At 35.6% G+C, this 13,325-nt stretch overlaps 1 protein-coding gene across 1 annotated transcript; it reads right to left on the bottom strand.

Moving 5' to 3' along the window:
• Positions 1 to 2,564: 2,564 nt before the first annotated feature.
• LOC144446265 (uncharacterized) lies at positions 2,565 to 12,203 on the bottom strand. Its single transcript, XM_078136017.1, has 16 exons — positions 12,139 to 12,203; positions 11,646 to 11,749; positions 11,094 to 11,223; positions 10,267 to 10,393; positions 9,667 to 9,836; positions 8,957 to 9,108; positions 8,428 to 8,572; positions 7,697 to 7,758; positions 7,123 to 7,229; positions 6,517 to 6,688; positions 5,677 to 5,745; positions 5,161 to 5,216; positions 4,072 to 4,110; positions 3,379 to 3,498; positions 3,027 to 3,168; positions 2,565 to 2,809 (listed from the first exon to the last, which is right to left on the bottom strand). The coding sequence occupies exons 1-16, from the start codon at positions 12,201 to 12,203 to the stop codon at positions 2,565 to 2,567; spliced, it is 1,905 nt and encodes a 634-aa protein (XP_077992143.1).
• Between the last annotated feature and the right edge of the window lie 1,122 nt (positions 12,204 to 13,325).

Genomic DNA, 13,325 nt, shown 5'->3' with positions numbered 1-13,325 from the left:
ATAAAGAAGATGAAAATTATATCATAATTTTGTTTCATAAATGTATGTAGACATACAGCTATAGCATGTGAATGTCAATTAGTTTGTTTGTAGATTTGAAAAAGATGTGTCATTGACCTCTTCAGAAGTAAAGTTGGAAGATTAGTTCAGGTGTAGGAAAGGTGAAGACAATAGGAGTTAGAATGAAGATAGAGATGCACTGCCTACTCACGTAAAATACAATCTTTTTAGTGTATTAGCATTGTTAGTGAAGTTAATCACATACACTATCTACAAAAATGAATGTCCATGGACTCTTGGTTCATAGTTTCAAATCAAAACATCTACTCATTGTCAAAAAGTTGTTTGAAAGTGAATCCCAAATTATTGTTAATTTCTCGTCAGGGGTGTACTGCAGTGGGCTAGCCAGCTGCTATCACATATCACGGAAGAGACATGAAACAAGTGGAAGTGATATGGTTTTGGTCTCAATGCTGGCGTTCAAATTTAGACTTGGCCTCGTCTAGATTTATGGTAGATTGGGCTTTGCTTTCAAAATATTTTTGACTGAGTAGAAACTTTCATTTGAAAAGACATTTATACTTCAAATAGTGTTTTCATTAATCTCTTTAAAGTTCATAGTTATCAGTATAGCACATAAGGTAACTCAGGATTTATGTACATTTGCAAGATGGTGTTAGTAGCTAAGTACTTACTGCCATTCAACATTCCACTTATTGTGCTCATACATACAAAATAGCAACAACATAAGCGGCATCATCTCACAAAAAACATCCTGGAATCAGGCTAGTATCTATACCATTTAGTTTGAATAAAGGGGTTAGATACCGAGTTGTTATTTTTTCAGGTAATCCTTGTTACCTAACCAAATATTGTTATGAACCTGTATCATGTTGACAAATTCAAAATAAAACTTTTTTGGATTCTCCAAGCATTGTTGTGTGTACTTGTGAATGCAGCCCAACAGATTGACGTCAGTCCAATGTACGTCACACTTCAATTCAGTTCAGTTCAATGCAAGACAAACATACTACAGAAATGAACAAATTTATTTAAATTGTGAATTTTAAAAATATAATTACATTCAGCAGGAAAACTGTACAGTAAATATGAATAGCTATGTATTACATTGGCAATGTAGATGTCAGCAAAGAAGGCAGTGTTGTATGTGTTTTCTTCCATATATACATTTATCAAATCAATATTCCTTAGCAGCAGACATAGTGAATGTGTTAGTACGATTGACAATGACTTTCATTTTCAGTTCCCAACTGGTGAAACCAAACCTGGCACAAATGTCAGATACTATGGTTCAATATGTATACACTTTATCACGCCCTTCAATAGTTCAACAGAATGGTGTAGTGGCCATATTTGTCAAAAATCAAATTATGAATTGGTAAGTTGGGATTATATCTTCAATGAAGACTTGTAAATTTGTTCCTTGCAGCTTGTTCTTTTTTGCTACAACAGCAAAGTATCATCCATAGAGATAGTTTTCATTTTAAGCTATAATTTGGCAATCTGAGAATATGGTTTACTAACTTTAGAATAAATTGTTTTATAATGCATATCTTCATTTTGAAATCACAAATCACTAATATAGAAACAATACGAAAGCTTACATTTTAAAAAAAATAATATGAACTCGTGGAAATCTCTAAAAGGCAGTCTATATCTTGACTTTAGTCAAAATGTATACCACAAATATTTGTGAAGTAAAGCACCTACTCCTGTATGTTTACAATGTTTGAATAATATTTTGTGATACTGTCTGATATTGTGTACGCTGATTCTCTAGTACAGTACTAGTACAAAGACATTTAAAATTGTGTGGTTCCGATTACGCTCAATTTTAGAATAGGTGAGATAGGTAGATTTTATATTTTATTTCATTTTATTTTTCAAGTGTGAGTGTCGAGTGGAGGTTTTCCATTGTTTCCCAAATGGTCTCTATGTTATTGGTTTCTTCTCATAAGATCTACAGCCATTAGAGATTGGAAGAACAGTTTTATATTGTCTTTTTAAGTTGATGTCAGTTTCTGCATCCATTATTTCCCGTGAGACTTCACAATTTTTGAGATTGTATTTTTTTCTCAAATACATAAAAAAGTTTAGAGTCAGCAGTGAAAAGGTGGGGGTCGGGTACCCGGAACCAAACAATTATTTTTTTGAGGCTGTATTGATACTGTATTTATCTACTTAGCACTGTAAGAGTCATAAACTGTACCCATGTCATTGGATGTAGAGAGGTCTCCCAACATTGAGGCCCTATGATTAGTATATCCATCTTCACCAGCCGAGTGATCTGTGGGAATGTAACTAGGTTTATTCTCCTGGTAGTATCCAAGTCATTAAATCAAAGAAGGGACTTTCAAAGACCCAGATTACAGTAAACTGACTTCAAGCATCAAGAGAAATACAGTATTTCTTCACAGAAGGCCAGAAAAGTCATTGTTCACCAGCAGTGGAAATACTTGAAAAATCATATCAGGCCCTTGGAGATTTATAACAGAAGTGAGACCATCTTCAAGAACTGAGTCTTATCAGATAATCTTCGAAACTTAGTTATCACCTTGAACTCTCTGCATTTGAATCATTTTCAATGATACTTCATGTGTTGTCAGTGAGGAGAATGCTTGTAAGACTTCATGCAGTATATCCATTTCCTGACGTTCATTCTGTGTAGCATCACTAAGTATCTCCATGGATTTGGCAAACTCGGCTACTCTTGGTTGCTCCTCCCTTGTGAGTGCTGTGATTTCTGCAAGGAGTTGTTCTGTTTCACCTAACTCTGATTTCATTTGCTCTGAAAGGTAAAATCATACAGGCAAGAATGTAGAACATCGGACTGATTTGTATGGCAGAGACATTTGTTTGCAAGCTAGCATGTTAGAATTAGTTGAGACTACAAAGTGTCTTACCTAAGTCTCTTTCATTAGGTGGCATAAACATCTATGTGTTGGTACATGATGACTAGGCTAAGGATGCTAGGCAGTGCTTGTTGAGGCTAAAAAGTGCCTTACCTAAGTAGTCTCTTTCATTAGGTGGCATGTATATTCCATGTGTAGGTACATGATGTCTTGTTGTATCTACAGCCTTTGCCAGAGTATTATGTTCTTGTTTTAGTTGATCTAATCCTGCAACCACTGGACCAAGACCACTTCTCTGTAAAACAACACAATGAATGTTTGAAACCTGCAATGACTGAAATTATCATTACCATGGAAACCAGACAATTACTATTTGTGCTCTGAAATGTATCATAAAAGTACAGTTTACATAATAATGATAAACAGGCGTTTGAATCCTTATTTCTGTGCACACATGGCACTTTAATGCACTTTAATATAAATTAGCACTGAAAACAAGACTTACTTGTTGTTGTAACTGTTCATCTAATATGTTAGAATGTACAAGCTGGGCTACCTCTAGCTCCAATTCTGCCTTTCTTTGATGGAACTTGTCATTCTCATTCCATAACCAGTATAGCTGAGACTGGTATTAAAAAAAAAAGACTTAAATGATATCTGTAACAAGTAAATCTTTACAAACGTTAAAAAGAAAGACTGTAATGATATCTATAACAAGTAAATCTTTACAAACGTTAAAAAGAAAGACTGTAATGATATCTATAACAAGTAAATCTTTACACTGGTTAAAAAGAAACACTGTAATGGAATAATATGACAAACTTGCAAGCAGCATTGTTAAAACTACACATTTTGAAATCCTATTCTTTGTATAACAAGTCTAAACACCTAAAGCCATAGAAATCTAGGCTCTTTACAAGAATAAAATATTGAAAGTACATGGAAGATTACAAAGAAAGTACAGTATAGTCAATATTCATAAAGTTAAACAAAACTTATCTGTAGGGTTAAAGTTTGACTAGAATTCTGCCAAGCTGCTGTAGCAGCTAACAATGTTACACACAGTCGATAAATATATGTGGTCAATAAAATCACTGACTTAACAGTTTTAATTCAATTGTACCTCTCAAAAAACTAGCTTAAATACCATCAATATGTACTGTATTGCTTTATTAAGTAAATTAAGTGTCTTACTTACTGAAGCAGTGTTTTCTTGGTCTTCTGTTACCTTCCTCATCTGAAAATAGAATAATATTTAATAAGATATTCCTGATACAATAATACTAATGAATTGCTGATCTAGAAATGAAATACCTTCACTCTACAAAATTACATACGTCACAGTATACATGATCCATAGAATATTAAATATTCATATTTCGTATTAATTTCATATCAATTGCATTGGTATGTTGCTGATATTGGGCTGAAAAAAAGTGAGATCAATGTTGTTTATTTTTTTTTAGAAAATATTAATTTACTAGAAATAGTTAGAATGATTACAGTATCTTACCTTTGATGAGAGGTAAACCCATTGAATATATCTAGCATACAAAATGTCAAGATAGTCTTGTGTAATGTCATCATCTGGAATCTAATCACATATTGTCATTTACAGGTGTAAAAGAAAACTCTCTTAGCACAAGATACAATTATTGAGTTGTGGAAAGAACTTTTTGTGAACAATGTACATTACAAGTATCTAAATCTGACATCTTCAATATTACCATTCTGTCTCAATTCATGTAAAACTACACCATTTCTTTCAGTTTTTGTCATTTCTAACAATTATGTATGTTGATATACACATTATCATACTCATGCATGTGTGTGTCTAAGTCTTTTTACATTCTGTCCCCTTTCTGTCTCAGTATGTCACTCACTCTGCCTCCCTGTCTGTCGACCTCTCTCCTTTCTATGTCCCATCTCTTCCTGTCCCTTCCCCTCCCTCCCTCCCTCCCTCCCCCCCCTCTCTCACTCTCTCTCCCTCCCTCCCCCCCCCCCCTCTCTCTCTCTCTCTCTCTCTCTCTCTCTCTCTCTCTCTCTCTCTCTCTCTCTCTCTCTCTCTCTCTCTCTCTCTCTCTCTCTCTCTCTCTCTCTCTCTCTCTCTCTCTCTCTCTCTCTCTCTCTCTCTCTCTCTCTCTCTCTCTCTCTCTCTCTCTCTCTCTCTCTCTCTCTCTCTCTCTCTCTCTCTCTCTCTCTCTCTCTCCCCATCCGTCTGTCCCGTCCTCCTTCGAAGCTGCCCCTCCCTCACTCCCTCCACCAATCAATCAATCATTATTCTTACCTCCATGTCCAATGCTGTTGTCATTTCAGCAATGGTACTATCTGACACACCTGGTGCTGGTTTAGGAATTGATAAATTTGGTGTTATACCACCTGTAATTAACAAACTTGTACATTGAATAATATATACTCAAGTATAGCAACATAACAACTACCAAGGCCATGTTTATTTGTAAAGTGTATTGCATTATCAATGTGTGCTTTCTTCATTCAACTAAAAAGAAAATCATCATAAAAAGGGATTTTGATATTTATGCATCGAATATTTTAATTTATATGAAACAATTCATGAAACCAATATTTGATAAATTGACATCAAATGTCACTTTTCCAAATACATTAATCACACGCAGTAAAAAAAAATTTAAACTACCAAGAATAGAACATAAATAATCATACAACACTAAAAGCTCAGCTTTGAAATGTTATATTCACACCCCCTCCCCCCGTGCCTATACTAACAACCCAACCTGCCCCCCCCCCACCCCATCCCTAGATAGTGAATTATTTTTTCCACCTGTTTGTTGCCTTCTAGTTCCTGTGCTTGTCCTGCCAGTAGGTAGATGTGCTAGGTAGGATTCATTACCTATAAAATAATGTTTAGAGTTAAAGTGGCCATATGGATGAGAATTTGTATGTACAATAACAAACCTTTTACACTTTTTGCATCTTTTTGCAATGTATTGAGTTATGAACACGGACTTGGTATATTTTCTTTCGCTTTATTTTTTCAAGTAGAAAAACTTAGAGAAGCTGTTTTATCAAAAAAAAATCCAAAATAAATTCTTATCCATATGGCCACTTTAATTGTAAAATAACAGCCATTTTTATGGATTTCAGACTAAGGGGCCAACAAGGGTACATTTGATGGAAGTTGCTAGGGTTGAAGTGGTAGAAATTCTAGAAATGACCTGGGTACATTTGATGGGTGTTGCTAGGGTTGAAATCGTAGAAATCCTAGAAATGACACTGGTACATTTGATGGGTGTTGCTAGGGTTGAAGGTGTAGACATTCTAGAATTGACATAGGTACATTTGATGGGTGTTGCTAGGGTTGAAGGTGTAGACATTCTAGAATTGACATAGGTACATTTGATGGGTGTTGCTAGGGTTGAAGGTGTAGACATTCTAGAATTGACATAGGTACATTTGATGGGTGTTGCTAGGGTTGAAGGTGTAGACATTCTAGAATTGACATAGGTACATTTGATGGGTGTTGCTAGGGTTGAAGGTGTAGACATTCTAGAAATGACCTGGGTACATTTGATTGGTGTTGCTAGGGTTGAAGTTGTAAACATTCTAGAATTGACATAGGTACATATGATAAATATTATTGGAATAATAAATGTTGACTTACCAGGAAATCCTGGAGTACCTATCATAGATGTGGCTGGGGTTGAAGTGACGATTCTTTTCTTATTTGTTCTAGCTCCATGGTACGCAGGTACTGGTGTGATACCAAAATCACCAAATGCTTTACTGTTTGTTATATTACCTCTTTTAGGACCTGTTTTCTTAGTTGTCTGTGCCTAAATGGAAATATTCAACAGATCATAAGATCAGATACTATTGCTGTGGTTAAACTCATGTATTGTACATCTCACGCTACAAGTGTGAAGCCAACAGAAATAACATTAGCCGGAGGTTTTTATACCACAGATCACAGCCGTTTCTGCCTTGTCTGTGCAAAGATTTGCCACACTTCTGGTTAATGTTAGGCCTATAGGCTTCACCTGCCTGTACAATGAGATGCATAATAGCTGTATTAAAGTGGCACTAGCTGCAATTTGAACGTTTTCTTAATAAAATAACTTATTCTAGAATGGTAAATCACATGTTTGCATAAACAGTATGAGAATAGTTTACATATATGTTCATCAAATTGCACACTATTGATTTGATGATTAGACTAACATTGTTCTTGGTTCATAAGTTTAAAGTCAGAGAAAAAGATTACAAATACCTTGGTTTTCAAAGTTGTATCAACACTTCTACCAGCAAGTGTAACATTGTGTTTTGATGGGAGAGTGGTCTGTAGACTCTGCATGTAGCGTGATGGAATGACTTTGCCTATAGGTACAAAGCAATACCTAACTTGTATTACACGTGTATGAACAATTACTTGCATCGTGCATACAACATAATTATTACATATGCCTTTGGTACCCCTGGTAGTATGCTTTGTACTGACAGAAACTAATTCAATTTGAAAATCCCTGGGAGCAATTCCCAGCATAATTTTTTTTTTTTTAAAACACCTTTTCTATGCATTGTTAGTAAAATTGATGAATACTAGGAATTTCTTTAACATTTCAGCATATGTAGTGTACTAAATTTTGTCATTTAATCATTTCTGTATTATGTTCAAATACCAGGTTTGAGTTCAGTGAACTACAAGTGATGGTTAAGTTTGCTTCAGTAAGTAGAATACTACAGGTAAAAACCATCCCTTAAAATCATATAAACTGAGCTTATGCCCCTATAAACTATAAAAGTGACCAATTTTAGCTATTAACTAACAAGTGACAGAGTCTTACCTTTACTAGACTTTTTCTTTTTCTTTGCAGCTTCTCTCTTTTCTTCCATACTGTCTGATACACTATACACATCATATGAAAATATAAATTGTCATAAGTCATATGCATGATCTCATACAAATGAGTGCATGTTTTGTGAGTGCACATAGTGTGTGTGTGATCTTTTCTATATACTGGTTGTTTGGTTCTGTTTGGTTCCTCTAATTCTAATGTTGATATAGCCTTTAAAATGATGAGTCATAGCTTGAAACATCTGTAACAACTTGTTTTTCAAGGACTGAAATAATACCATGTTACTTACTATATGATCATACTACCTAACATCTACAATTGGCTGATCATACCGCCACCTAGTGGTCAGCTGTAACTATGGAGTTTATCATTCTGATGAGGATCATTGAGCCATAGTGGAAGGGAGATCGAAAGCTCAATGCTAAAAACTTTGAACTGCTTGTGTGTTATAACATTCATAATCATGTATTATCTCAATGACACTTTCAAAAGTGAAAATAAGTATGAACTGTAGTTTGTCCATGTATTACAGAAAACAAGATGGATACAAGATACAAATTCACAATAGATATGCTATGGAACATGTGACAGAGACAGAGACAACCTGTGATAACAGAATTCTATAACCCGGTTTCTGCATTTCATGTATCAAAGTCAGATGAAGATCAACATGAAAGTGTACATCATGTCAGTGTCTCTATCAACTTTGTCAGATTTACCTTGAACATGCAGATATATTGTCATATCTATGTAGTGGTAAACTTTCTCTTAGATCTCCTGGTAACTTGGCTATACCATCAACTGTTATATTGTCACTAGTAGCTTCTCGAAGCACACGTTTTCTGATAATCTCTGGCTTTGTACCTTGGAAAGAAAAACAAAGATTAATGCTACCAGGCACTAATACGTAATTCATACATAACGTCGATATTACTATCTATATTTTAAAAGCATTTTTTCTTAGATTTCTGCAAAAGGGGGTGAAATCAGGAGTCATATCATCAATCTTCCCTTTGAGTAAATTAGAGGGATTTGTATCTTATAAGTGTTCCGGAATGACACGATAATTATGGCATGGTATGGGTATAGTGCTGTCACAGTACAGTTCACCAGTTTTTTAATACTGTAGTACACATTGAGAAAAGTTGGCCAGAGCCAAAACTCAAATCTGATCACTTGATGGATGCACTATCAACCATGCTTATTCACCAACCCTACCACCATACTTTTCCTAGTATAAGCACTTACCAGTTGTAATATTTTGTCTGACAACTAGTGGTTGTTTCTCTCTCCTGACATCTTTATGAGTTACCTCAGTGAAATCTTCATCACCCAGTACACTAAAAGACTGTATAGTATCCATCTGTACTTTGGCATTTTGTTGTGTATATCCAGTGTTCCTATCATTTATAGCAACAACACAGACATGTTAGTTAGTACAGTAAAACAAGTCTTCATCAAACACACAGTCACACACTCATCTCTACCTCTGCTGACTAATGAATGATATTGATTTTCCCAATATTTTAATCTACATGTACAAGTCAAGTTCAACTATGATGATACAAACAGAAATATGTGGGGGCTATATAGATATCCAATAGGCCAGTTATCAGAAAAACAAAAGATTGCAGAGTTTGGCCACTTGGAGTGCTGTTCAATTGGGAGCAGAATTTGGACCAGAAATGGTAGCTATCAAGGTTATTGAGTTATATACATAGCCGTGTGTGAGAGATTGTAATTTCCCAGTGTATCATGACATAAGTTAATGGCATTCTCTGGCAGTCCATGATATAGCTATGAGTATTCTTCAAATATGAGGAGCTGTTAATGACCTCTGTTCACTGATTCATGTCTTTCTATATGTAACTGGCAGGGAAGACAACTACACTCTTGCTAATTCATACTAAAGAAACAAATCTGTGACCTTTGACCTGGTGAGTGAAATTCATCATTACCTGAGATCACTTTCCACAACAGCTGGTGAATGACACACTATTTTGACAGGACTTTGCATTATATCTGTTCTGATGCCAACTTCAGATGTGTTCATATCTAACCTGCCACCACTGGCATCAACAAGCTGGACAGAGGTTGGACTGGTATGGGTAACATGTTTGATCAGTGACTGACGGGTGAAATAAGTAAAAAATGTAGTTATTTCAGTTGTGTTCAGTTTAGTGCAATCTGCAAAATGTGGCCATCACATGTATAAGTTCTTGCAATCTTGAGGAAAAGCCATCACCTTGCAGTTTGTGAAACAGTACAAACATTTCGGACAGAATTTAATGCTTTAAAATAGACAATGTCCTTGATGGTTGTGGAACTTTACATAGCAAAGCAACTTATTTGCATGCAAAAAATGAGGCTTGTGACATTATCTACCAACAACCCTTCCCTTCTCTCCCCACTTCATGCCTATTGTCCCACACCTACCAACCTTCCCTTCCCTCATCATGCACCATCCTACAGTGACTTGATGTTACCTACCTACCTACCTAACCCCCCACCCCCTCCACCAACCCAATACACATTACTATTCAATGAATTCCAACTACCTTTCTCTTCAGACTTATTTCATCATCAGAATCAGAGAGTTCAAGTAGTTTCTCAGGTTTTGGACGTGATGGCGATCTGGTGATTTCACTCACACTTGTAGGATCTATGTAACTAGAGGTGGGTAATCTGAAATAGGGTAGTTAAATTATACATGAAATATTTAGACTACAGAAGATAACAAATACTGGAATAATGGACAACTCACTGATCAGGTAAAAATCATGACATTGACTATGGAAAGCAATAAAATTTTGCGGATTTTATTTACGTTCTGGTAAATTAAATTTATAATGTATTTGAAAGACATTTCGCTGGGTGCATCTTTTCAATATTCAAGTCGCTGGGAAACATTCATTGAAATTAACACCAGTGGTTATATAAGTAGTCTGTTCATAAACAAAAATTGTGTTACTCTATTCATTTCTGACCAATGACAGCCCTTCAATTGTCATGCTAGGTCATGTGATTAATCTCTTACCAATGGCAGTCAATGAAGTATATATCTTTAAAGTCATGTGATTCAATTGTAACCAATGGTTGCATGTCACATCTGTGAAAGTCATGTGATGTATAACCAATGTCTACAATAGATGTTTACAAAATGTCATTTAATAATATCCAACCAATGGCTATACATATATAGCATAGTGAAATGCTATATGATTCACAAGTTGAAAATACTGAGAGATTTCAACTGCAAACTATCACTCTTTTTTAGTTGATGATAGATGGTACTGTTTTTTTATGACTCACGTGATTCACTTTTGAGCTAGGCAAGGATTTATCAGACTGTAACAGAATTAGAAAACATGAAGTTGAAACTTACTTTGACCTTGGACTTGCAGCAGGGTCATCTGACCATACTGCCCTTGATTTGTCATATTCACCTAGACTTTGTCTGGGTGAGAACGACTGCACATCAACTGGTCCATGAGATATGGTTATACTGGTATCACCTAGTGTGAAAATAACATGGTTATCAATGTTGTGTAACTTTTGACCCTGGGTAATCACATGACACAGATATATACATCAATAATAATAAGAATTAACAAGTGCATTTACTGTGTGCCTGTCCTCCAGTGAGCTCCAGACACTAACAATCATTACCCCTGGCAAGAATTTGTAGTGATTCAATGGACCCTTTATCATAATAATTATTTCTTTAAAAAACGCCTCCCATGTAAAAAGACATCTCAAGGCCTGCACAACACAATCATAAAACATATGGTTATACTGGTATCACTTAGTGTGAACAAATAAAACTTTATCAATGTTGTGTAATGTATCTGCCCACCTCCATCCCACCCTACTACCACCACCACCACCACACACTGTCACGAATGATTGTGCTACTAACATGTATTTGTTTACAAACCTGCGTCTGTGTAATTTACCGACGGTAGATTTGGTGAGGCGTACACAGTCAGAGAGTCTGGTAACGTTGGATTGGTAGAAAGACGTCCTTGTGCAACTGATCGACTGAAATTATTGAAATTTGGGACAGTGGTATTGGAATAATGTGATTCACATAGTCCATTCTTTCTAGTGTTTCTGGAAGGTGTTAATCGTACGATTCATTGATGTACTCAAATTAGACAGTGTCGAATTACACATTGTTATAACTATATATAGAAAACCTCTAAATGCTGAATTTAGTCAAAACAACTTTATAAAACAGCTCAAAGTAACTGCGAACACACGTGTCAAAACACGAATGGTGCGAGGTTTGGATTAGAACTTGTCAACAGGTACGTTAACATAGCGTACGTTGCACCATTTTAAATTCAAGATTTGATTGTCAATACATGTAAAGACACTGAAGAACATGATAACGATATAATGATGGATCAGTTCACAATTTTACCAACCGGTTCTCTTTCAGGCCGACATTTTCTACCAGAGCAGGTTTATACATGGACCTCTTGTACGCCATCTTGGCGAAATTGAAAAGTCCCGCCTTATCGGCTGCTGGGGGCGCTGTTCACAAAATACGTCGTAATGTGATTCTGTATCTTGTGTATTACCAGGAAGGGTCCCATCTATCTGTGTCTGTCTGTCTGTCTGTCTATCTATCTATCTGTCTGTCTATCTATCTATCTATCTACCTACCTACCTACCTACCTACCTATCTATCTATCCGATATCTATCTATCCATCCATCAGCTTATTATTTATTTATATATGTGTTTATTTGTTCAATATGTGTCCAATACTGTTATGATTAATTGCGAAAAAAATCACGTGACTCAATATTTCAAGTGCGGGAATACGTATATGTTATTTTTCTTTCATACAGTATTAAACTTGTTTGTTTACGCTCCAGGGGAATAGCTAAACAAAGGTCATATCCGCATGTTCCACTTCAGTGAAATTTCGCAATTTGACCAATGTTGTTGTTTAAATCGATAGTTTACATAATGTCAATATCAACAACACAAGTAGACTTGTTGATGGACACATTATTTAACTTGGTGTCTGTATGCACGTAAAATATTATGAACTTCCACATTTGAATGTGCGCCAAATCCTCAAACTTACACCGAGGGGCCGGTCATTTTAACTTATAGACTTAACTTTAACTTTTTGCGGTTCATGTACTAAAATGCATTTGAATGTAATCGAATATTGCTAAGCATATTAATTTTGGTACAATTTCTCTGTATATATATAAAACTCTCAATATCTCATTGACAAGTTTACACGTGCAGTTTCTCTGCGATCCGCTGTTGTACATGGCATTTTTTGTCACTCCAAGACATACGTCATCGCATCATTCAGTTGGTTTGCCTACCCTTCTTATGCACATATTTCATGTTTACTAGTAATTACATTGTAATTCTTAACACGAAACAAACACAAGACAAAAACACGTTCACATCTGGCTAATGTCGCCGATAAGTTACAGTAAACCCAGAGTAAACCGGTGAACGGTAAATTTACAGTAAACTGTTATTGTCTCAGAAACTAACGAGTTAACGGTAAATCACTGCCATTAATGCCAACAGTTCACAGTAAATTACAGTAAACCTGAACAGTTAACGGTACTATGACTGTA

Source organism: Glandiceps talaboti, chromosome 15 (genome assembly GCF_964340395.1).
Source record: "Glandiceps talaboti chromosome 15, keGlaTala1.1, whole genome shotgun sequence".
Taxonomy (NCBI): Eukaryota; Metazoa; Hemichordata; class Enteropneusta; family Spengelidae; genus Glandiceps; species Glandiceps talaboti.
The sequence above is the reverse complement of the archived record's forward strand: the minus strand, read 5'-3'. Positions and strand labels throughout refer to the sequence as shown.

Bases quoted from the DNA above. Each gene is read 5' to 3' on its own strand.
- LOC144446265 (XM_078136017.1), bottom strand. From the start codon at position 12,203: ATGGCGTACAAGAGGTCCATGTATAAACCTGCTCTGGTAGAAAATGTC. The intron at 3,499-4,071 runs GTAAGTAAGACA...TTTTAATACCAG, and splicing joins ACCAAGAAAACACTGCTTCA to TCTCAGCTATACTGGTTATG. The intron at 2,810-3,026 runs GTAAGGCACTTT...TTTACCTTTCAG, and splicing joins TAATGAAAGAGACTACTTAG to AGCAAATGAAATCAGAGTTA.